The 27,089-nt window shown below is 30.4% G+C and overlaps 3 protein-coding genes across 3 annotated transcripts; 2 read left to right on the top strand and 1 right to left on the bottom strand.

Moving 5' to 3' along the window:
• The first annotated feature begins 7,217 nt into the window (after positions 1 to 7,217).
• LOC124832355 (AP2-like ethylene-responsive transcription factor PLT2) lies at positions 7,218 to 10,602 on the top strand. Its single transcript, XM_088109763.1, has 9 exons — positions 7,218 to 7,366; positions 7,473 to 7,656; positions 7,744 to 8,110; positions 8,205 to 8,287; positions 8,426 to 8,637; positions 8,725 to 8,798; positions 9,145 to 9,195; positions 9,305 to 9,381; positions 9,600 to 10,602. Exons 2-9 carry the CDS (start codon positions 7,518 to 7,520, stop codon positions 10,346 to 10,348), a joined length of 1,752 nt encoding a protein of 583 aa, XP_087965889.1. The 5' UTR covers positions 7,218 to 7,366; positions 7,473 to 7,517; the 3' UTR covers positions 10,349 to 10,602.
• A 3,519-nt stretch (positions 10,603 to 14,121) lies between these two features.
• Positions 14,122 to 16,755, bottom strand: LOC124832342 (A20/AN1-like zinc finger family protein). The gene is made up of 3 exons (XM_047306532.2): positions 16,595 to 16,755; positions 16,378 to 16,471; positions 14,122 to 14,969 (listed from the first exon to the last, which is right to left on the bottom strand). Exon 3 carries the CDS (start codon positions 14,953 to 14,955, stop codon positions 14,437 to 14,439), a length of 519 nt encoding a protein of 172 aa, XP_047162488.1. The 5' UTR covers positions 14,956 to 14,969; positions 16,378 to 16,471; positions 16,595 to 16,755; the 3' UTR covers positions 14,122 to 14,436.
• A 9,576-nt stretch (positions 16,756 to 26,331) lies between these two features.
• Positions 26,332 to 26,876, top strand: LOC148201781 (uncharacterized). The gene has a single exon (XM_088111129.1). The coding sequence runs from the start codon at positions 26,462 to 26,464 to the stop codon at positions 26,678 to 26,680; it is 219 nt and encodes a 72-aa protein (XP_087967255.1). The 5' UTR covers positions 26,332 to 26,461; the 3' UTR covers positions 26,681 to 26,876.
• Positions 26,877 to 27,089: the final 213 nt, after the last annotated feature.

The following is a 27,089-nucleotide window of genomic DNA, read 5'->3' as shown; positions in this document are numbered from 1 at the left end:
ATACAAAATCATACATAATTTTAAAAATAATTAAAAAGTAATAAAATAAATAAATAAGTAATATAATAAAATTTTATATAATATATTAAACTTGAATTGGATTTTGACATCCTTGTGCATCGGATATCACATCTGATTTTTGGTATATTCGAATTTCCATATATGATATAGGTTGATCTTAAATTTATTTTAATTTAAAAATAGTTTTATTAATTTTAGTAAATTCATAAAATTAATTTATATTAATTAAAAATTATATAATACATTATAAATTAATACATAAAATTAAAAAAAATATAAACTAATATAAACAAGTAATTTATACATAATATAATTTAAATCTTTCATATAAGTAAAATGTTAATCAGATATGAATATCCGAAGCTACTCACATAGAATGTCTATATCCTATCAGGCTTGCATCGGTTATCAATAACCAATGTGTACATTTTTTGATTATAAAATCAATTAGTTTTCTACTGTAACCATGCAAGAGATTAAACAAAAATAATATACTAACATGCAAATGCAAAACCAAAAATAAAATACTAACATGCAACAGATTAACTAAAAATTAAATATTAACCTTTCTCCGACAATATCAATGCACCACTACAAAGCACTCCAAATGTACCACACAAAACAAGTTAAGCTTCCTGATGCACCACTCCAAACTGCACTCAAACACTACCAACCCCTTTCAAATTTCTTTAATTTTCAATATCACACTCACTCAAATATAACTATTGATATGAACTAGAAAGAAAAATAGTCAAGAGAAAAAAAAGTTATTACAGAGTTCCAACTCAAATGAAGTGTAGGGGTGCAAGAGTGTAGGCAATAAGGGGTGCAGAGGTGTAGTCAATGTACGGGTATAGTCAATGCAAAATGCATGTTTGGCTATAGGAGAAAAATGGAGTAGCAGTCAACTGGACACATAAATTTTTAATAAACAAAAAATTATTAAATAACCACCTAACTTAATTAAGCGAATATTAGAAAATTAGAGGTACAGAATAAAATGCTTGGAGGTACAGGATGAAACCCTCTTCAGCGTTTTAACTGTAGGTTTTGGGCCTCAAATCTACTTTTAGGTCCAAATTGTTTCTGAATTGGGTGTTGCTCCCTCCACCACCACAGCCTTCTCCCTCCACCTCTCCTTTACTATTTTGCCCCTCAGTAAAATTTTATTTTTAGAATTATTGTTTTTTAATTTTACTCATTTATAACATATTTCACTGATAACCTACGTCGTTCCTTGTATGAGTAAAATATTTTTCTGCAAAGCTCAGTGATCGTAAAAAGAATTATCAAGCAATCTTCCTCTTGCTTTCGGTGCAGTACGTGGTGCAGTGCGTTTGTGGTGTAATGTGCTTGTCGTGGTTCCTCTCCAGGTACGTAGTCATAATCCTTCCAATAATCCTAAACCCTAAACCCTAAACCCTTCCAATAATCCTTCCAATAATCTTTCCAATAATCCTTTAACCCTAAAACGTAAAATGAAAACGAAGCCTAAACGGATGACATCCTTCAACGGATGTCAACATCCGTTTAAGGCAAAACGGATGTCGACATCCGTTTTGCCTTAAACGGATGTTGACATCCGTTGAAGGATGTCATCCGTTTAAGCTTTGTTTTAATTTTATGTTTCTGTTATTATTTTATTAGATATTTTAATATTTTGATTTATTATTTTTTAATATCTTTTTAATGTATTTTAATAATGTATATTTATATTAGTTTATATTTAAATATTAAAATATTAAAATAATAAAATAATAAAAATAAAAAATTTTAACTTTAAGGATATAATTGGAATTAAAGATAATTGGGGAGGTGGAGGGAGAAGACTGTGGAGGTGGAGGGAGCAACACCCTTCTGAATTTAATGCCATCTAGATGTAGCCTAAGCCCATTGTTGTGCTTTTAAGCATTCTTTGAAGGTTTTTTTCTAAGAGTGTTTTTATGTCACATTGTTTTGTTTTTATAAAGAGTTGTCCTTATAACCATACTTTTATTATTATTATTATTTTAAATTATGTTTAGAGTAAGATTTATCCTTTTATTATTATTTTTATTTCTTTTTGAAATTGTACTCAATTTTTGTTGTTGTTCTTTTCTTAACTTAAAAAAATAAAGCGTTTTTAAAAATATATTTTTTGGTTGAATATGTTTCTGGAATTTTAATCAATTGGATTTAGTTAGAATTTTATTTAGCTGGATTTAAAAAGAAGAAGCTATAAAACATAGAAAACGTGCACACTTCCAAAAAACCTAAATAAAAAACTAAATACTAACAGATCTTAAATCCTAAAATTGTACTCATAATCATGGTTTAAGAAAAATTTAAAATAAAAAAAATACTAAAGTGCTTCTAAATTCGATCTTCCAAAAAACTTTAAAAATAAAAAACGAGGTATAAAACACAATAAATAAATAGGACAAGGTGGTTAAAAATTACAGACCGAAATCGTGGTTACAAGCATGAATTCTTGGTCTGAAATCGTGTTTTCTGACACAATTTACGTGTATTTTATTCAAAACATTTTAATTTGTGTATATTTAACGTAGTAATAGTATCAAATATATTTATTTTTTACATATGAGTTGGACTTATAGATGGTATAGGAACTTTTTCCAAGACCCAAGTAGATTTCAAGATAAAATTTCTCATCACTTATCTTATGTTTATATACTTTTTTTTTCATCGACAATATTTTAATACAAAATCGTGTTCTTTTGTTTTTCTGTATCCTTTATATTTTAATATATATTTTTATCATCTTAATTTCCATTTTACCTATCACTACCTATTTTCATTTTATAATCTTATGTTTATAATGAAAATTAATTATTTCATTTTTTTAGCATTTGATGTTTTATTTTTTAATTTTTTATACAGTCCAAGTTAAAAAAGATTTAACGTTACAAATTAAAGTAACATATGTTTTATAAAAGTTACACAAAATAATAAAAAAAAGTAATAGCAGTTTAGATTGAAAAATAAAAACAATTTAAATTTCTAAAAAATAAATAAAATTTAAATTTATAAATTTTATATATATATATATATATATATTAAAAGGTAAATAGAAGTATTAAAAAAATTAATAAAAATTTACTTACTTAAAAAATTTTAAAAAGTAATTATGTAATACAATACGAGGAAATCTTTAAATAATGACTAATTTTAGTGAAAAAAAAACTAGTCATTATAATCAATTTATAAACTAAAAATTATTAGTAAGTAAAATAATATCTAATTCATCACTATAATCATAAATTGGTCTTCAAATGTATCACTAATATAGTTACCAAAAGAATTGGTTTCTACATTAATAATTATCAATTTATGCATCATGATATATAATGAAATTATGTGGGTGTATACACCACGATGCTTTATGCTTGTATATGTTCTAATTTAATGTTAATTTATTGTATCTTAATTGATACCCAAAATGGTATAAAATGGTAATTTTTTTACATATAAACATTTTTCTCATACCCTAATTAAATTTCTCACATTATTTAAAAAAACTTTGTAGAGAGATAGATTTTTCCTATTACACAACGTGGTAACGTGATTTTTAAAAGAATGAGTATAATTAGAATGCAGATGTGGAGCTCGTTAACCTTCAGAGATGAAAAGTGAATGTCACAGATACATATGCATCTGAAATATTTTGGAAGGAAAACAAAATATTTTGAAATATGGAAGAACCTTTTATGTTTTTTGAATGAAATAGAAAACATATTATTATGAGCATGTTTTCAGAAATACATGTAAGAATTGAGTGTATATGTTTTAATGAGTGTGCACTGAATTAATTCCCTTATATTTTCAAAAGCCAAGTTCCTATAAATGAGATCGAACTTGGGAGTTTTGGAAATCCCACAGGAGCACACATACATGCACAAGAAGTGGTTGCTTATATGCAGGGAATTTGATTTTACTGTTTACAATATGGTATGTGTGTTTTGTCTGATTGGTTATGGTATCTGGATCAGTCCCATGCTTTAGAAACAAACCTAAACCTACCTAGGAAGCTAAGGTTGCCTTGTGTGGTTCAAATTTAGGAGAAGAGAGACTCACTCCAAACATAACACATCAACCAACCTTTTCCAGTGTTTCATTTCGAGGCGACACGAGCACTTTCCCGGCATTTCCTCCCATCTCTTGGAAATTCTCAAAATTTTCTATGGATCCTCGTGACCTACTTTCTCCTCAAATGCCCTTCAACCCTTCGTTCAATTACCCTCAACTCCTCCTTCAACTCATGCCAAACAGACAGATAAATATTCAAAACTCTTTAATATCCGTAAAATATATTATAAAAGAGATTACATTTAAAGAAATAAATATTTATTAATCTTAAGATTGATTCTACTAAATGAAAAAAATGCATGATATCATGGCTATAGATACACAGTTGTATGTATGTATGTATGAAGTTGAAGGGATATATGAGGGATATAGAGGTAATGAGGGGGATGATAATAATGAAGGGATAGTTATGGGTAGGGTGGTGAGAACGTGGTCAAAGTTCTTTAGCTATACATGTTTTTTAGTGCAGGCATGCAAACCGGATAATTGGCTGGTTTGGCTGCAGAGTTTGAAAGTGAAAGCCTGAAGACAAAGAGAACCCTAAGCAGGAAGGGATAATGCACACGTGTCAGTCACATTCCCCTGACTCTGAATTTGGTCCAAGAACCTGAAACGGCGTGACAACCAGATTAATTTTTGGTTGACTGCGTATGACCGGTGACGAATCAGCACCACGCCACCATGCACCCCTTTCTTCCTTCCATTCGCTAAACTCTATTTATTCCCTTCTTCTTCCACATTTTTCAAGACAAAAAATTAAAATCAATTAAGACTGTTCACATTGTGAGAGTAACAGATTCCTAATGAATTCATCCACTTTCTTTGCTTCTTTTAGTTCCATTTTCATTCCTATTTATTCCCTTTCTGTTTTATGCTTCATACCTATGTTTTCTTTCTTCTTGCATGTTTAAGAAATGCTTGATTTAGATATATGGACAACAGAGTTTTCACGTTTGGAATAGAGAGTGTTTTTCATCGCTTGCAATTGCAAGAACTAGTTCTAGGTTTGGTTTTAGTTGTTGAGGTATAAAAATTATAACAGCGAGAGACGTGGGGTTTTGCTCCCTTATTGTGTTCACTTCGGTCAAAATCGCCTATTGTTTATGCACAAAAATTTGGCGGTTGCAGTGCATCATCAACATTGGCAGGTATTTGGAATTGTTTATTCTTCACTGCCAGTGCTTCTCAGTGTTATTTTTGGTAATATCGCTGCTACATTAATCAATATCTTATATATATAGTAATCCTATTTTTCAGTTTAGATTCTTCTAATTCATCTCATGACTAGCTAATAGTGAATTATATCTGAGATTGTCTGGTCCAAGGTTTCTAATTTATTTGGCAGAAATTAAAATTAAGTTTTTTAAGTAGAAACTATGCATGGATTCCCTCGCTCTTGCACTGACTAACTGATTAGTGTTTATGCTCTGAAAATTGTATATTCAATTACGGAGTCGTTCTTTTCTATAAATATAGCTGCGCTTTTAATCTTCTGTCTCCATGCATCAAACAAATGTGTAGCCATGGTATACCTTATATAACAGGAAAGTTTATGTGAAAAAAAATTGTTACTTTAATATTATAACTCAGCTTGTTGATTTGCTACATGTCCACACAAGGATAGCTTATAGCTCTCTCACGAGATGTTCCTTTTATTTTTAAATAAATCAAAATGTATAATATTATTCTAGCATTGTAATTTCATCCCTCTCAACAACACATTATTGTATGTCACATTTACATGATATCAGCGATATAAAAATCATTGTTTGTGTGTATAATTGTACTGAACATTTTAACGTTGTGCTTAAGCTACCAAATATATGCTCATAAAAGATATGCGTGTGCGTGTGTTGTGCTGTAATTGCGGTATATTACGAGATCCAAGCTTTGCCAAGCTAGTAACTTATATTATTCCCTATCTCTACTAGCTGAATATACTATAAACTATTGAGTGATAACTTAGACATTCCATAAAATATGAAATATTTGTGCCATGTTCAGTAATGATTATTCGTTCGGATACGTGAAGATGCATTAGGGTTAACATAGGATGGTGAGTGCGGGCAAGTTAAGCCACTGTACATAAACGGTGGTTGGGCAGATCGCAGATCTTTTTATAATTTGTATATATCCTATAAATGGTGTTTTTAGGAGGAAACTTAACCTAAGCAGAATACAAGCTTCTGGTGTTAGTGCAGATAAATGATAGCATATGTCTAAGTTAAATTAAACTAATTGAAGCTAGTGGGCTTTTGACGGGTGAGGAAATCGAGTAGGTGGTCAACATATTTTTACTTGGGGAACAAAAAAAACCCTTCAAATTATATTTCTTAAATGCTGCTCAATTGAATCACGTTAATTAAATAATATTAATATGCAATACAGCTTGGTCTCATTTTGAACAAAAAGTAATTCTTACTCTTTCATTCAGTACTTTTAATTTTTAATATGTCGGATTTTCACCATATAATAATGCATGACCGTACTCATGCATCTTTAACACATGCAGGACTCGGGAATCCATAGATTGGTTTTTCTTTCTTAATTTATATACCGAATTCCAGAGTTTCTCTACAATGGACTTGATCTTCTACCTGATGTTTAAATATCCCGTTTCAGATCTTTATTTTGGTTTCCTTCATTATATATATATGTATGTATTCATGTGGCTTGAATATACAAGGAGAGAGAGAGGTCGGTAGTCTAACTTTACGTAGAGTCGTTGATTTTGAGACCGAGAGATGATTTGTAGTGTGTGGGAATGCTGGGCTTTTGGGAGTCATTGTTTTCACAGAACGAGGACGAGAGTTCCAATAAACCAAGTGGGTGGAGAGAGAAAGAGAAGAGGTGTATGGCATTGTATTTTTTCCAGTTAGAATGGTGGTATTGTCTCTGGTCAAAGACTGAAGGATTTGAAGGATAATAGTTTAATAACACACTCGTGTCCCTGATAATATCTTATTAGATAGATATTAATTATTTAATAATGATTGTAGGCAGATTTTAACTTTGTTTGCTAGTGTTGGAAACTGGTGGAGAAGAGTCAGAGTCTACAAAATCGACCATAGCTAAGAGGGTGTCACAGTCACACATCATTTTAACTATTATACCTGGTAGGACAGAGAACGGGGAAGAAGGGAAGAGCTTTAAATAATGCTAAAATGTTCCTTTCTTAGCCCTTTCTCCTCTTCCATTGTCTTAAGCTTGGAAGTTGAAAGGCTTGGGAGATACAAACTGTTCATTGCTAGAACCCTTGGTAAACCTATATATGTTTCTTTGCTCTTCTCTTATTTTCCACATCTTTGGTTTCCCTTTTGCAAATATTCTTCATATCTTCTCCATATCTAATGTGTTAGATGCAGCTGTTTTTGATTTGTTGAAAGGTAAAGCAAGCAAATAAGGGCTCGATGAACAACAACTGGCTTTCTTTCCCTCTTTCTCCCACTCATTCTTCCTTACCATCCCATGATCTTCAAGCAACTCAGTACCACCAATTTTCCCTTGGGCTGGTGAACGAAAGCATGGAAAACCCTTTCCAAAATCATGGTAACCTTCTCTCTCTTCTCTCTCTTCTCATTCTATATTTATTTGCCTTGCTAATCTTTCTTTTCATCTATTTAATTAATTCCACAGATTGGAATCTGATTAACACTCATAGCAGCAACGAAGTTCCAAAAGTGGCTGATTTTCTTGGAGTGAGCAAGTCTGAAAATCAGTCAGAGCTTGCTGCTTTAAACGAAATTCAGTCAAATGATTCAGATTATCTGTTCACAAACAACAGTCTGGTACCTTTGCAAAACCCCGTGGTGGACACACCAAGCAATGAGTATCAAGAAAATGCTAACAGTAACTTGCAATCGTTGACATTATCCATGGGAAGTGGTAAGGATTCTACATGTGAAACCAGTGGTGAAAATAGTACAAACACTGTCGAAGCTGCACCTAGAAGAACTTTGGATACTTTCGGTCAGAGAACATCCATATATCGTGGAGTAACACGGTTGGATACTCATTCTGTGTTTCACTTAATCAATATTTTTTGTGTGTGCAAGGTTTGTTTATTTATTGTTCTAATTAAATGTATATATAAACAGACATAGATGGACTGGAAGGTATGAAGCTCACCTTTGGGATAATAGCTGTAGAAGGGAAGGACAATCAAGAAAAGGACGCCAAGGTGATTAAACTTCATATCAATTCATTTTTAGTTTTATTTTTGAAGTTTTTTAGGTGATATTTATTGATTGAGAGTTCTATTAACACATTTCTCTTGATGTTTTGCTTTTGTTCATACTTCTCATCAACTTTCCTTCAGTTTATTTGGGTAAGTGTTTCCATTTCAGTCTATTTTCCAGCCCCTTTTCATTTTCTAAGTTCCTGGAGATAGAAAATCAAACCACAAAATGTATTGTTTTCCTTTTGTTATTTATAATGTCAGGTGGATATGATAAAGAAGAGAAAGCAGCTAGGGCTTATGATTTAGCAGCACTGAAGTACTGGGGAACATCCACCACTACCAACTTTCCAGTAAGTTAATGGTGTACTTTCTCAATGCTTCTCAGACTCTATCTAGTTCAAGGAAATCTTGTTTGTTTTACTTTAATTTTTCCACAGATTAGCAACTACGAGAAGGAATTGGATGAAATGAAACACATGACCAGACAAGAATTTGTTGCCGCTATAAGAAGGTGACTAATTCAAAGACAGCGTGCATAAAACATGTACAATACAAGTCTACAATAGTGCAATAACGGAGACAAGTAAAATTAATTTTTGAATCCAGTCCACTTTGTTACACAAACACACTAGCATAGTTTAATTAGAGTCACTTGCTAAACTTTTGACAACTGAGAACGCAATTAAATTACGAACTTGATTGTGGCAAACATTAAAATACACAACATGGCTTCGTTTTGATGAGTTTGTATCTGATAGTTATCGAAATAGGTTAAAAAGTTTATAACACCATTTCATAATATTCTTACAACTCTTTCAAATGCTTATTAATAGGCATATTGTGGTGGTGATTTGCAGGAAAAGTAGTGGTTTCTCTAGAGGTGCATCAATGTATCGCGGAGTTACAAGGTTTCAAATGGAGCAGCCATGCTTTCTTCTTCTTCTTCCTCTCATCCCATGCATTCGATCCTTTTCTTTCTACTCTTTTCTTAGCAGAATATTATTATTCTTTGATCAGGCATCACCAACACGGAAGATGGCAAGCAAGGATTGGTAGAGTTGCAGGAAACAAAGATCTTTACTTGGGAACTTTCAGTAAGCCACCCACATAAATTTAAACATTGAAAGTTACACTAATCAGATTTTCAAATTAACCAACGTGAAACAATATTTATTAGGAAAAAAACATTACCCCATATGTTATAGTATCTCGAACGATTAAAGTCTTTGAATTTTGAACCCGGATGTCTTATTAGATTCATGAAAGAAAAACAAATATATATAGGTGAAATATACATTATTTCTCGTTGCAGGTACTGAGGAAGAGGCTGCAGAAGCTTACGACATAGCAGCGATAAAGTTCAGAGGTCTCAACGCTGTCACAAACTTTGACATGAGCCGTTATGACGTGAAAGCTATTCTCGAAAGCAACACTCTCCCGATAGGAGGAGGCGCTGCAAAACGTCTGAAAGAAGCTCAAGCTCTAGAATCTTCTAGAAAACGTGAAGAGATGATTGCACTGGGCTCATCTACCTTCCAATATGGAACCTCAAGCTCTTCCAGGCTACACGCTTACCCTCTAATGCAGCACCACCAGTTCGAGCAACCTCAACCTCTGCTAACCTTGCAAAACCATGACATAAGCTCTCACTTCTCTCACCAGGACCCTTTACACCAGGGTTACATCCAAACGCAGCTTCAGTTGCACCAGCAGAGTGGTGTTTCTTCTTACCTCCAGAATAATCCTCAGTTCTACGGCGGCTACCTTCAGAACCACCCTGCATTGCTTCAGGGAATGATGAACATGGGGTCTTCTTCTTCTTCATCTGTGTTGGAGAATAATAACAACAATAATAGCAGTGTTGGTGGGTTTGCAGCAGGGAGTGGGTTTGGTATGGCTTCGAATCCATCGTCGGGTAACGCAGTGGGCGCGGCGGAGGAACTTGGCTTGGTGAAGGTTGACTATGACATGCCAGCCGGAGGTTACGGCGGTTGGTCGGCGGGGGCGGCGGAATCCATGCAGACGTCAAATGGTGGGGTGTTCACAATGTGGAATGAGTGAGGGAAGGGAAGATAGTTCCAAGTGTATGGGACAAGACAACGTACGAGTCACCATACAATTTTGTTATGCTTTTTTTTTTTTTTTTTTTACTTTGGTTTTTATTATTCTCGCAATTGGAAAAGAAAATAGGTGCTGATTTTCTGAGACATTTGACCACTAAGGAAGTGAGCAAAGACCAAATATATCTATTATTCATGTCTTTTATTATGCCCAATGTTTGTGAGACTTTTGCTTGATTAAGGTAAATTACTCAAAGTACCGACTCATGTTCTATTCGCTTAGCATCGGTGCCACCCTTTTTTCACGCCAAAAAGTTTTTCACTATGCTTAATTAATCTGTCTGCCATGATTAGAGTTAGTTAATGGCTCTATTCCAAAAAATATTTAAGCTTTAATAAATATTCAGTTTCACGTTATTTACCTTAACATGATTAGAGTTAGTTAAATGCTTAACTAATATTTTTATAATGTAATATAATATTCAGTTTCACGTTTTATATATTTTGATTGATTGTACAAGACATTATAGTAGAACGTTATTACAAGAAAATATTTAAATAATGATTAATTTCAATCATAAAAAATAATTAATTATTATAGTGATCCATTTAGATACTAATTTATAAATTAAAAATCATTGATAACTAAAATAATTTCTGTTATAAATAAAAAATTATATATAATTTGTGAATTGATTTCTAAAGTAGTTATTACTATTAGCTCTCAAGACTCTCAAGATTTTGGCTACCAAAATAATTAGTCACAAAATTGGTCTCTAATTAAAAATAGAGACTAATTTTTTTTCATAACTAAAACTTTTAGAAGACCCCGTGCCAAGCTTTTCGCCAAATTGAGTTTCTTCAACGAGTATTTGTCCACAACTAAAAAAAACGAGAATGAAGTAAGAATTGAACCTTAACACAATCAAGGGAGAAGGAACGAATGGAAAAAAAGTCTTTCTTTGGTGGAGGAGAAAAGAAAAGTGTGTTCATAACAACGGGAATGCAACTGGACACTAGAAAACAAGTCAAAATTTCACAAAATTTACCTAATTCAAGAGGTACTGTCCATGATTCAATGTTCAATATGTTTTTTATGTTAAATATATACACATTATACTTTATTTATAATTAATAGATGAAATATAAGTTAAACCTAAAATACAAATAAGAAATAATAACAAGCAAACTTAAAATAAAAGATAAAAATAAGACAAGGTACCTAATAATTTAATATATCTAACACTTCTCCTCAAACTCGTTGTATGTACCAAATTTGTTACAAATATAATCAATTATCCACTCTTGTAAAGACTTAGTGAAAATATATATTAACTGATTACTTGAATTAACGAACTCAGTCAATCTCAATGTATTATTTGGTCCTCTCATAAAAAAAACAAGATTAAAACTAATATGAATAGCAGCTTTATTGCCACATATAAGTGTCATTTGAATAACATTTCCAAATTTTAATTCTCAAAACTATTGTTTAAGTCAAACAAGCTCACAAGTGTCCAAGGTCAACTATATATTCTGTTTTTGCACTAGATCTTATTACAATATTCAGTTTTTTACTTTTTCAAGAAATTAGATTACCACAACGGAGACACAATATTTGGATGTAGACTTTTTAATCAGAAAAAGATCCTACACAATCAGTATCTTAATAATAAATCACTCTTATATGGTTATTAGAATCATATAACAACCATTTTTTCATGAAATTGTTTTTATGTACTTTAATATATGAGTAATTGTATTTCAATGATCTTTATAAAGGAAATTAAGAAATCGTCTTACGGTTACTTGTCCTAAAATTTTCTTTGCCAATAATTTAAAAAAGGTTATCACCTTTTATATATGTTAGGTTTTTTTTATGATCGTTACCTATGCATAGTTAAATGTGATTTTTGTGAGAGTGACATGATGATTTTTATTTTAGGTTAATGAATGACTTTGTTATTCCTTTCTACTCTTTTATTTTTCTTTGCCAATATAATTTTTTTGTATATATTTGTTGAATCTATGCATCCATTATATTTTCTAATTTGATTTTATGGTGTTGAGTATGATATTATATAACAATTAATAGGGTATAAAAAAATTTACAAAATTATTTTCTTAACGTTATTTTTCCTTATATTTTGTGACCTCTTATATTTATTTTTATTTTTGATAGATGAAGTTTTGATTAAAAAGATATATTTTCTTAAAAACCTAAAGAGATTGTTTAAATTCCACATTAAATAAAAATAAATAACGTATACAAGTCCAACTATTAAGTTGGAACTTTATTGCATTGACAAAGATCTTGAAAAGAAAGAAGAGAAAATCCATTCCTTTATTTAATATGAATTACATTTCAAGAATATTTAAGTTCTATTTTTCGTAACATAAGAAGTATGATTTTCCCATGTAGTCATGTTACAAGTTGAAATCCATATTGTTATTTAATATTTGCATCAAAAGCAAATTCCTTGTCAAAAATAATATTATTTAGAAAAACTAATGAAAATACAGGCATTATGTATAATAGAATAATTTTTATTAAAAATAATTATAAAAATAAATAATTTATATATTATTTGTTATGAAAGAATTTTTTTATTATAAATAATTAATTGAATTTAAAAAAAATAGTTATTACAAGGATAAAATAGTAAAATAATTATTTTATTTTATAAAATAACTAAATTTAGATTAACAATTATTTAAAAAGTAAAAATAGAAATATACTTATTTTAATTTAAAATATCAGTTATTTAAAGAGGAAATTTGTATAAAACGGTTACAAACATTAGTCCCAGATATAGATAAATAAAATAACGAATACTATTACATGATCGATACATTATGTACAAATACTATGTTAACCTAATATATTATAGTTACGATATGTCCATTTCTTTTTTAAGAAATTTTTTTGAATATTTTGTTTTCAATGATTAGATGTCCGTTTCAATTCTCCATTTTTGCTTGGATTATTAGTTAGGTTGTGGGCTTGGGAAATGTATCGTATATGAATGTGCTGGGCTCTGTGAAAGCATAGTTGCATTGCACAAATACATTGAAGGTGAAACTGTCTGGCATAACCGAGTTTGATGAAACCAAAATTTTGTTGATGTAGCTCCATGACCTTTTGACATGTCCATTTTGTCGGGCTGTTGCCAAAAGTGTAACCAAATGGGCTCTGTATAATCCAAGTGAGTCCAGATTTGAAGCATCTATCTTTCTTCTGACAACACCAACACCATCTTCTGCCTAATGAGAAGGATCTTGATGCAACTTGAGCTTTAAAAACGGGATTTTTTTTTAGTTTCGATAAGGAATTGAGAAGAATAAATATTGGGACATGAGCTTTTAACGGGATTTTTTCTGGTCCCCTTTGGATTTTAATAAGATATTTAAGCTTAAGATTAAGCTTGTAAACGAACCAATGCCAATACATGTTTTAATACAGTTTTTGTGGGTTGATCAATTTTATTTTTTTAACTTATTCTAGAAATATTTGTTATTACATTTTTGACAAATTCTGAACTCAATGTTAGTTCAAGGCTGCATTTACTCCCAATATTAATTTTTATGGTCGGTGCCAAATTCACAAATATTAACCCAACTTAATACTTTTTTTCCCTTTTATTTGGTACTTACTATATTGAATAAGTGATGAAGTAGAATAAATTCTAAAAATTTTTGCACATGAAAAGCAGTCCAAAGTTTTATGCGAAATAAATTCATAGAAAGCCCACCACAATTACAATCTATCACATGTGTACGAATGCTCTTGGTATCATCTTCAAATTGCACATACCATTCTGATACAGGATAGAAGCATTACAAAGCTAACAACAACTTTCACCAAACCAGCAAAAATTTAAAAGCTTAAACACTGCGGCCAACATATATATTTTCGCCAATCACATGAAAGAGTCCTTCAAATTGCAGAGATGTGTCCTATAACTCCAAGTCACATACCACATATAACAATATAATAAGAACACCAATTAAATGTGAAGGAAACCCGGGTCATTTCACGATGAAATTGTGCATAACTTCATCTCAAGTATGAAACTTCGACTTTAAACCTTAGATCTTATCAAGCTTCTCAGCCTTGACCACTGGGTTTGCTTTAGCTATCGCATCCCGAGCAGCAGTGCGGTAATCAAACGGGCAATTATGCTTGTCTGAGTAGCGATGTACAGCACAAAAAAGATTGCCACATCGACAATTAAACCCTGTCAAACCAACTCGCTTATTGCAGCTGCTGCAACGTTTTGGACCATCCTTCGGCTTTGCCTCCTCGCTCCCTTCTGAAACTGAACCAAATAAAGGTTGCACAGAGACAGTTTTAGGCTCTACTGAAATAACTGGGATTTCAACATTAGCAGCAACAACAGGTTCATTTCCGGTGCTGCTAGATGACCCATTCATTATATTCCCAATGGACGATGCTGCAAGCTTGGCCTGCTCCTGTTTCAGCAACATGTCTTTGTGGCATTTAGAACACATATTCATGGTAGCTGCACTTCCAAAAAATCCACAGTTGTTGATGCACAGTATAGGAGCTTCGGGAGGAGCTTGGCACCCAGTCTTGTCATGGTCCATCTTTTTCAACTTTCCTGTACCAAAGATATTCAAAATACATATTCATCACAAATTTCGTTATAAACAAAAAGCCACATCAGAGCAAACCCAGAACGCAACTATGATTATTATCAAACTTATGTAAGGCAACAATATAAAACCTTTTCCCAAAGTAAAATATTGACGAAACAAGCTTTTGAGCATATCCATTTAAACAAGAAATAACAGAGAGATGTTGCATTGTTCCTCTTTAGGCATGAACATGCCAGGTTGCATAAACCGAAAAATCCTAAAGTTTCAAAATGAACCCGTAAAGAAATGGTAAGGAATCATATGCTTTGTCAACTTCTCAAGCACAAATTGAAAATAAATCACAAACCAGGCAGTAACATTATCAAACAATATTTGACTTATGAACTTTCAGAATCTTGCAAAAAATGCTTTCATAGACATTTAAAAAGAGCAATTTATAACAATCCAACCACCCTATCCCTAGCCCTGATAGAAAAAGTTACAGCACTGATTCAATTTTAACCAATTAGAGATACAAATTGACGTAATAGGCGTGTAAAAGTCCCACTGCATATCCATTTCAATTAAAATGAACCACACACAATGTGAAAGATATCAAGGCTTACTATCAGATATATTCACAATCATAAATTCATTTCAAAATTGTTAAAAGATTAAGATAGTTGAAGATGCTCAAGTTGTAATGTCATAGCAGTGAGGAGTAGAACGGTCCTTTCTAGCAGCTACCCCTGTTTTCAGCATTATTAGAATTTTTTTTAAACATGCATACATGATTCCTCAGTTAAACTAGTGTCCAATACCTGCTCAGTCGATGCATCACACCACAATCTTCCCAGAAATTAATACACAATTAAAGTGGTCACATCCTTGTATATATTGAAAAAGTTTTACCTCATAACTAATCATCGCAACAAAAAGCGAAACATCTAACTAGAATTAAGAAAATATCGAAAACATTGAACCTGACATCATTTAATCACCAAACTTTGACCAAAAGCTCATAAACATGAACAGAGAAATACAAAAAATAGAACAAAAATAAAAACCCCAAGAGAATTCAAGCCTCTACAATTAGGAAACAGAAGCCAAAGCCGGAACAGTAATACACACCACCATATGATATGGCCAGAAATCAATACGTGATACCATTGACACTCGTCACTGAAAATTCTAATAAATTGGATGAAAATTCAACAAAATCATAGTCATGGCCTTTGAGGAAAAAGCCATTCGCTGTACATATCTTCAAAAATACAACTAACTATTTCCACCTCTAAACTATAACTCAATTTTCTTCACAAGATAAACAAGAAACCATTAAAGCGAGACGAAATCGTCACGAACTAATCTACACAGAGACACGTCGCAGAAGTGAAAATTGCAAGAGAAATATATAAATGATAATCTAACCTGTTGGCCAGAGGAAGAATTTTTTACAAAAGAATCTGGGAAACGAAACCTTGTCGTGGATCTAACAAGCTCAGAATCGCATCGGAAATGAATCCTGGATTCACCGAATGACAAATAAAAAGACAAAACGAAAAAGAATGGTTAATAATCAAATACAATAGCTGTGTACAGAGAAAAACGAGAATTGAGAAGGAGATAAGGGTAATGGAACCCTAACCCTAGTGGAATTGGGATCGTGAATGAGGAGAGAGAAATCAAAGCCGAAGGAGGAAGAAGAGAGAGATAGAGAGGGAGAGAGAAAGAGAAAGGGAGAGAGAGAGAGAGAGAGAGAGAGAGAGAGAGAGAGATGCGTCGTTTGTGTGTGTCAGTGTTTGGTATTTAAAAGGTCCTTTTGTTGCTTCTCTCTATGTGTGTACCAACGAACTCCGTTTACTGAGAATTGAGGCGACGTGGGAAGTTACTATTGGCTGCGCGTGTTACTCTGACATTCCCTATTTTGTCCCTTTCTCGTTTACTATTAACACTTTTGCCAGCTTCCCAATATTATTTCATTAAAATGTTTTATTTTAACATCTCCTTGCGTTTCAGGGAGCATGCTCACAGCTATGTCACGCTCCAATAGGAAGAGCCATACACTATTAGCTTAATTAATCAACATTTCCTGGTGCACTGCTACTATCACAATAATAATATTTTCAACCAGTATTTATTTGTAAAATACCAAAACAAAATAACATTAAATATTTTTATTTTTTATTTAATATTTTATCATAAATAGAATGAGATGAATGCCTTACGATTTTTTTTCTCTAATATAAGTCTAAAATAACAATTATTTTGTACAATATCTTTTTAAGGAAATTATTTTTATAGAAATATCTTTAGTTGGTTTTCTTTATCGAAAATATCCTTAACTGCTTTTCTTAATATCTTATTCCTTTTCGGTCCATTATTTTTAATGTTTATACTTTTGACTTAAGTTTTAATGTTTTTGAAAAATAAATTATAATAACTAAAGATATATTGTATAGTAGTGTAAATCATCATAAATATAAACTAAAATTATATATTAAAAGAATAGTTATTGCAATTTAAACCTGATATAATTCATATTAAAATTATTTTTACTAAAATTGAGTTATATGAAAAAAAAATCAGTACAGAGTGTTACTGTCTAGAAGATACGAAGTCTATAATATAAATTTGAATAGTTGTTTCGAAATTATTTAGTCTCCACCAAAATAATTTAGTATTTTTAGTAAAATAACAGAAGGACTTAGTAAAAAATATAGCATTACCTTTCATATATAAAATATGTAGTTACTTTATTAATACCAGCAGAAATACATCACTCTAGGTATCTTCTTTTCTAATTATACACAAATTGAGTTTGATTTTTTTTTAATATGATGTGGTGCATTAAGTTTTAAGAAAACTCACCATCATACATCAATAAAATAGAGTATAAAATTAGTTTGTAAAAAATATGATAAATAAAACTAAATATATGGTAATATACTGTTTCTTACCGGATTTCATCGAAATAGTTTTTCAGATAAATTGTGAACTCTTAATAATTAAGTTGTTTTTGTTTTGTCGAAATTTATTCCAACTCCAAAAAAAAAAATAGTGGAACATCTATATAAAATTATTTAACGCTCAAATATAAGTAAAAAGAAAATTCACTAATGTTCCAAATGATTTACGTGATTTCAATTTTATCACTAAATTTTGAAGAAATATTTTTTATCAAATTCTAAAAAAGAGTTTTTTTTTTTTCAATCTTTAAGTTATATTGAATATTTTGAAAGTGTGCTGTATATTTTTTTATTCAAAGGTTCAAATAGTCTTTAGCCTACCGTCAACCCTTTATATTACACAAATGAGTGTTTTTTTTAAATCATTCCTTTACATAATTGGTTCAAAAACTTAACATTTAACTTGATATTTACTTATTTATGTGATTTTATAAACTATCAATTAGATTGTAATTATATTTATCTTGATAGTTAGATTAATTTATTTCAAGCCCAGACTATTAGCAAAATGTCAAATAAAGTAAAATGCTAAATTATACTAAATTTTAACAACTTGATCACTATATCTTTTCTTGTTTTTTTATTGTTTTTATTAATACGATGATAACGATGATGTAGATGTCGTATTTCTTTTTTTTGGTAGAAAAATCGTATATTATAAACCCATAAATGTGCAGATTCACATTATATTCCATTAACACTTCATAAAAGAAATTGATCAGGTGATTAAGAAATAAAAAGTTTTCATTAACAATTTTAATTTGTAATTTTTCCTAAGCCTTGGTATGTTAAAAAACTTAATAAATAGGTATAAATGATATTTTGCATATTAACATGAACTTTCTAGGAAGTTTTTTCATTGGCCAGAAAGGGAAATATCAATGAGGTAGGAGCATGTCATTTTCAAGAACAAAAGGTTAAAATATTGTTTTATTTTATTTTATTTTTCAAACTAGCCTTTGCAAACAAAGCAAGCCACTAGCTCATTGGTTTTTTCTTATCATACATACATGGAATAGGGAAAAAACACTTTAGTGGGATGTCGTGTGTTATTAATTTTTTTGTTGACCAATAGTATAATGGAAAGATATTTGTTTGTCGCCCTGTCAATCCATTATGTAAACTTTAAAATCACATCATATTTGCAACCGACTTAAATGGTCCATGTATAAACTTAGGGCTACTCTATATTAACAATGTTTCATATTCATTTAAATGTTAGATTACTTTTATACTATTCGTAATATTAATAATAGAAACTAATTTAATGTCATTTTAAATTATATTTGTACCATATACAAATATATTACTAGAAAAAAAATCGTCCAAGTTTTATGTGATTTTTCAAATATATATGTGTAAGTAAAATTTTCACAATTTTTTTTAAATGATGAAAAAGTAAGTCAAAATTTAATTTTCCATAAATTGAATTCTGACGCCATTTAAAAAATATATAATTTGAATTCTGATTATTGATATATAATTTCCATTCTATGTTCATTTGGATAACCAATAAAAAAATAAAAATTCCATATCTAAAATGATCACCAATTTTATAATTTTATTTTTATATTGGTTTGTGCACTACCAATGTCTTGCAATCATTTTCTTTGTGCGTTTTTCTAATTCCTATCAACAAAAAAAGAACAACCCAGCAGCCAAACTCATTGAATGGCTACTACTAGCACTAGGACTATAACTACTAAGTAGAAAGAAGAAGTTGACCATTTGTATATCCAGCAACCCGATTCTATTAAATATTTTAGAGAAAATTAATAATTTATTTTTTCAGATGTGCTAGCTATGTTTAACTTGAATGTGTTATATGTCTAGTGTAACTTGTTAAGTTTTTATTTATTGTCAGTTTTAATCAAGATATGTAAAATATTAATTGGTAAGGGTCGGACAATAATGGAGGGCCCATGAAGGGTAGGATGATCCTGAAGGATAAAGAACACCTAAACAACTTAAAGGCGAAGAGACATATGAACAAACAAGATCGGACGACTCTAGTAGTATTGAACGACCTTACCTGACAAATAGTCTTCTCCGCAAAGATTAAGGTAAATAGTGATTAAGAACAATGTGTTGAGATTATAGGTTGAGATTAAGGTGTCACTAAAATAAAGGTCAAATGTAAGATGTAGGTGATGACATTTACTATGCATTTAATACTATTGCTCTGACTCCCGTACGAATTATTTTCTGACTTAAGTATCGAAGAACTTTTGACAGGTATCCCTCTAGACGATTGAGGTGAAGGTGAAGACAGTATGAGAACTTAAGTACCCGAACAACTTTGAAAAGGAAATTGTGAAGGTGTTAGAAGTTACTTGACCCTATACTCGAAACAATAACATAAATATTTAAAAAAAATGTCGATCAAATGGTTTTTTCATGGGTTAATTTAAAAGGATTAATAGTAAGTTTCTTATATAAGTAGACATGGAGAGAATGTTTTCTTAGAAAATAGAGAAAACTCCTTCTTTATTTTAAACCTAATTCTCTAAAGAATCTTCAGTTTTTTTCTTCTAAATTTCTAATTTAACCCAAGATTAAATATGTTGAAATTCTTTAAATGGAGATGTTAGTTATGACGGATAATGTTGCCCATATGAGATAGAATGAATGTAATTTTGGTGATGTTATTGTTTATATTTAAATAATGAAAATGTCCTTAGATCTTGTATTGGGATCTTTAGAATACGTTGGATTGAAAAATCACTTAAGGACATGGCTAAACTTTGAATTCCTGTGCTGTGTAAAGAATAGATATGAGAGAATGCATTGATTAAGGTGATATTGAACGTGGCATTATATTTGTATTTCTAAGAATGTAATATGCACATTATAACATGAAAATTAATAGTGAAAACCTTAGATGAGAGAAATGCTTAAATTGCATAAAAACACATTTGTATGTTTCATTATTGTTAGGCGACAACCTTCGTCATTGGACTCCACTTTAAAAGGGTTTCTTAGTTGGGCGATGCCTAGCTATTGCTAGGCGTGATAAGTTCAAGTGTTTGTCGTCGAGTAGCGTTGGAGTGGTGTCGAGCATTAGCGAGGCAATGAGGCTCTAAACTTGTGGTACTGGGTAGTAGTTGTTGGCGTTGGGTGGTAACTTTGTGAAATTATTTACATGCTAGAAGTGATTTATAATTCTTCTGAATGATTCTCCTTGGTTGTTGTTTAAGATAATTATGATTGTATGAATATATGTTTGATAATGTATATGTACATGTGGAGTTCTTAGTGTCTTGTGGTAGTCAAATTAATTATTTTCAAGTAAAATGTTAATTTAGGTTGAGTCTAAATGTATTGAAGAGGACCTGTTATGTGGAACTGACTATTTTGACTCTGTTAGTATCTAATGAGGAAGATAACTAGGAGATAAAAGTCAAATAAGACTTCACAAAATAAACGATATCTTATAAAAGAGGATCATACTAAGTTTCCTAGTTTATATTTTGAATTACTTTTCAATTTATTTTAAATGTATTTTAAAGTATTACTTTTCTATTTTAAAACTTGTAGTAAGAATTTATTTTGAAATACCATATAATAATTAAATATTGCTATATGGTGGTTAGAATTTTTGGATAGTTATAGAAAAAAAATATATTAAAAATATATTTATCACTAATAGAATCGGCAATGGATATTTAACATGACTACTTTCATAATAAAACAGTTAAATTAATCTATTTCATTAAAATTTGTATCACTAAGATATTTTTTTTTACATTTATTTTCTCTTTTAAACTCTTCAAAATTAAAGAGGTTAATGTAAATTAGTTAAAGAAAAAAATAAAATTGATGTTTTTTAAAATTTTGTCATACAATCTATTTTGGTTATTTTGTTTTCCTACTTATATTTTAGAGTGACAGAAAGGTAAAGACTTAGAAAATGACATTTTAAAAGTGATAGTGGTTTAAAAATAGTGAGACTCAATTATTTTAATATTAAAGGGTTTTAATATAAATAATTTTGTTGTGAACGAGTTTCATAATTTTAAAACACATAATCTCCTTAGAAATCACTTTTCTAGAGTTCTTTTATTTCTTTCTAAGAGTTATCACCCTCTTTTTGGAAGGATCAGTTTTTTAGATAGAGTAAGTTCGTTTTGTGCTTCATTTTTTTGGTATATTTTGTCTTCCTTTGTATGTGAGTGTGTTATGGATACATGTGACGTTTGAATCTTCTATAAGGTTCTCTGTTGATCATTGGTCTTAACGGTGTATCCTGATCATTTTTCTATGGTTCGTAGGAGCGTATAAGACTTCCTATGTTTATAGAGTCATTTTAAACTTTGTATAGCGGTTTGGTCTTTTATAAGATAAGAGAAGATAATTACCTTTATTTGTTAACTGATAGACAACTTTTAGGACTGTCAAGATGGAGAAGAAGTGAAGGATGTGAAAAAAAACGACAAAACACGAAAGTTGTGCAGAGGTAAAGGATATGCGAAGCTGGAGAACAAAGTACCAAAGGTATAACGAAATGAAAGTTTTGGTGTCAAATATTCAGACACTCAGCAGGAGTTTGGTAAACAAGACGTTGGAAATGTATTTTCTTAAAACTGTCGAAAAATTTCTATAAAAAACCTTAACTGCAGTTTTGTACTGAAACTATCGACATACGTTTTTGAAACCACTTGAAACAAACCCCTACTATGTTGCTTTATATTTACAGTGAACGAACGTATTTTTAACCTGAATTTCAAAGTAGTTTTTTTTAAAATAAATTTAAAGAACTTTGTATGAAGTTGTGAGAGCGAGGGGAAGAAATTGACTTAGACAAATGGTCGAATCAATGTAAAACAAAAGATGTAGATTTGGATAAAAACAATATAAAAATATTCAATATTAGCTTGTTAAATGGAAGTGGAGATTTGCCACTGAACACCACAGTCTTCAAAGGAAGTATTACAATCTAAATATGGGAATTGGCTTTGTTTAAAATATTAACAAGAGTCACAATATGACTCTTGGTAGTGGCAGGATATGAATAAGTTATGTAGAACAAAATCACAAACAAGTTGGTTTGACAAACATATATATGTCCTGGAAAGTGGGCTTGACAAGAATATTAAATTTTGGATAAATATATTGGTTGGAAACAACATCATGAGGATTTATAGCTCAATATTAGGTTAAGAAGTATAAAAAGGTTTAAGATCAAACCCAAACAATAGGCATTGTGAAGTATGTCGTAAATCAAAAGTGATATATATAACACAATTCCAAAATAATAAGGAGAACAATGAGAATAAGTAGTCCAAATTATGATTGAGCTAAATCATCATCCTTTGGTATAAGGCTTTGCAAGTATAATATTTTGTTTAATTTTATAAAGAATTCACGTGTTTATACTATTTGCAATGGAGGGCTCTTGCCTTGCATGTCACTTTGTATAGTTACTGACATATGGATCTGTTGCAATACCTTCTCCAATCACTTGCACTCATTTTATCACGTGTATATTAAATTTGAATTAATATTATTCTAAATTTAAATTGATATTTTTTAAAGATTTTATTTTGGTAAAATAATTAAAATTTATTTTTCTTATTTAGGTAAAATATTTTAATTGTTATTTATCACAATATTATTTAAATATTAGATTATTATTAATAACTGAAAAAGTCAATATTAATTACTATTTATTTTATTTTGCTTTATATTAATTTTCTATTCAATAACACATATTTTTACATAAAACCAAAAGATTTAGTTCTATAGAATTTGATCTCGTTCAATTGACCCAACAACTAACTGATAGCAAACACTATGAGACCTTATAAATTTATTGATGAAGCATTATGCCCAGAAAGATCTTTGTTATATACTTTGTCTATAAAGGCTTCTTAAACTACTACATAGAACACTTATCGTGAAATTCAAATAACTTTGGAGAGAATAAGTATGAAGGAATCAATTATTGAGGTGTAAAAGCACGCAAATAAAACAATAGAATAGCAAAGAAAGTTGATAAATCAGAAGAGTGAATGAAAAATAGGTTTGTTTCCCAAGTACATATGATTATTTTTCCTCCTCTTAAATATATTCATAAAAACTGAATTTATACTACAATAATCTTCATAATATTTACGAAATTTTATTAATAAAATAAATTTATCGTAAATTATAATTTATCAATATATTTTAAAATTTTAATTATCAACGAATAATAAAATTAGAATTTGTATTACCTACTAATATATTTTTTTATAATATATTTGTTGATGATTTATAATACTTATTATCAATGAATTTATTTTATCGCGTAAATTCAGAGTCTACATTTGGAGCGCATAGTCCACCTTAATTTAAATTCCTAAAATCCAACAGTATCAACAAAGCATGACATGTGTGTTTCTTTTAATCAATTTGATCATTTATTTTTTTTCTTCAGTCCATCCAAAAGTAGCTAACTCATTTGTTTTTAGTACATCCAAAAGCAATCCCCTCATTCAATTTTTTTCCCCTTATTTCAATCTAGTTCATAGTCATCTCTATTTTCAACATACTTATATTATAAAATTAAAAATTTTAAAATTATTAATATTACTTAAGACTTATAAAATTTATTATTTCTACTAATTTAATTAAATAAATTAAAAGATGTCGTCAATTAGCTATTTTTTTTAATGTTATGTTGTCTTAAATATAACTCCTTATTTAAAAAGTCAGATATCTTAAATTTTAAAATAAATATTTATTTGATTATATAAGTAACTAATATTTAGTAGATGATATAAGAAACTAACAAACATAATTAAGATAGAATTTGATATCATTTTGGAATATGAATTTAAATTTAACTCAACATTAAAAAAATAAATTTGTAAGAGAAGATTTAACCTCACTTATATGTTAAAATTAACGGTATATATTATACTTTAACTCTCTCTGCAGTTGATATATGGGATTTCAACATTTATATGAACAAAATACATGTCGCAGAAAGAACGAAGTGCAAGTTGGCTTCTAATGTTTGCATATGCAATAGTGAAAGGAACATATGCAATAATGTGAAATTGGTATCTTTCTTTTTCATAGATTTAGCAATTTACTGCAACTCTGCTTGTAAAAGGCGAAGGAAGACGAGAATGGAGTTTCAACAATTTGATCGTTGTGCTCGAGATATTTATCATTTCCATATTCTGAGAAAGTTGCTGATATAGATACCAGAATTTGAGTTTGGTAGATGATGAAATCTGTGGCATCAATATAAGGAAAACGATGTTATATGTGGATTATATAGAAAGAGTTTAGAGGATTAAAACATGATTTATTAGTATGTCTGATTTGTGATCGAGAAAGGTGCGGGTGCACATTCATTTCCAGCATTTTTCGAGCTGTTTTAGAATATTCACTGCCCAATCATCGACCCTTCATTTGATTTTATGTTGAATAGAACAGGTTTTAAATTTTAACGAAATTATTTTTAAATAATTGAATAGGTTGCTACGTTATTAGTTAACTTGAACCATATCTTTTTCGTTATGACGTATTATTTTTTTAATCGAAAAGTATGGATATCAACTTTTTATTATAACTACAAAACAAACGACCCCAAGTTATATACTACTTGTCAATAACAAAAACATTGTTTTAAATGAACTAGAAATAAAAATATAACACCTACACAATTAATTAAACTAAAAGTAATAATTTATTTATGTCGATATCGTATTTAAAAATGAAGAATCGCATCTAAAGATTTAACTTACATGAAACCAGCAGGAATTTTCCCAGCTTAGACGAATTAGATAAAGTTATTATGAATATTAAAAATTTCAATGCGTTAAACTTTGATCAGAGTTTGAAAAAATGTCCGTTCATTTGTGTTTTACCCTTTATTCTCTCTCTTTGTTTGACGGTCAAAAGTCGAATTAAAACGAAAATATAAGTTTTATACAGTGCAGGATAAATTATTCGTATACTGTCAAACAGTGATAAGATCTGCGAAACCTTAGCCAACATGGCCATGCAGAACCTTTTAAGAATAAAAAAAATATTTACACACTATTATTCCGTTCATTGTACTCATCTTATAATTGTTTATCGTATTATATCTGTCTTTTTGCTTATAATTTATTGAATTTTTCTTTCGCTGATTCCAACAATAATTTAATCATAATTTGAAAAGAAACTATGGAGGGTCACACCGCTGGATGTTGGCGACACATGTCCTGATAGCGGTCTGAGTTTTCAGAAAACATAAAAGCATGGAATAGCCGTTTGAAGCCTGCTGTTCGAAGGGACCACAACATGCTCTGTCCAATGTCTGAGTGGGACCTACACCAACCACAAATCATTCAAAGCACATAGACGTTGCCACTAAACTCAAATTAACCTAATTATTCGCTAATCTTCAATCAAATAGAGCCTATAAATCAGTGATCTTGTTTCTCACTAACACCACAAGATACCAAAGCAATTTACTTACCCCTACCGCCACCTCTCTAGCTCAAGCTATCTGCCAGTTACTTCATTATTATCTTTCTCTCTTTCTCCACATATTTCGTCTCAGAAAAATGGCATGCATTAGCAAGAGCAGAACGATGTTCTTTTTCATGTTTTTCTTGGTTGGGCTTGCGCTTGCTGCCGGAGTGGGAGCACAAACCAGTGAGTTTCCTCAAGCACCGGCGCCGGCACCCACCATGGACGCCGGAGCTGGATTTTTGGTCACTTACTCTCGAGCATTTGTTTGCTCCTCACTGCTCCTCTCTCTTATTGCCCTTCTATGCCATTAATTCTTCAATCTGTATTCAATTTTTTCTTTTTCAGATTCTGTTCACATTTATCCTCATTCTGCAAGTGAGTGCTTTTGTTGATTGATAACTTTGATATTGTTGTATTATCTTCTTCCCTAATGATCGGTTAGGGTGTGATTTATTACTTGAGCTTCTCTACTAAAAATGAGACAAATATACAGCATTTGAGTTTTGATTTTCTCTCTGTCATCTTTTTCTTATATTTTCTGACGTTAAATTAAAACTAAATCTAACCCATATTTTCAGACGTTACATTAAATTGCACTTATCACGGATAATTATAATGGTCAAACATGTCATAGATGATAACCAGTAGATCAAATCAACACAAGTTGCATACTTAATAGACAATTAATGATAAACAGAAGACTGATAAATCCTGATTAAC

This window comes from Vigna umbellata, chromosome 3, assembly GCF_029865625.1.
Source record: "Vigna umbellata cultivar VRB3 chromosome 3, Vumbellata_1.0, whole genome shotgun sequence".
Lineage (NCBI taxonomy): Eukaryota > Viridiplantae > Streptophyta > Magnoliopsida > Fabales > Fabaceae > Vigna > Vigna umbellata.
This window is presented reverse-complemented; position numbering and strand designations above follow the sequence as displayed.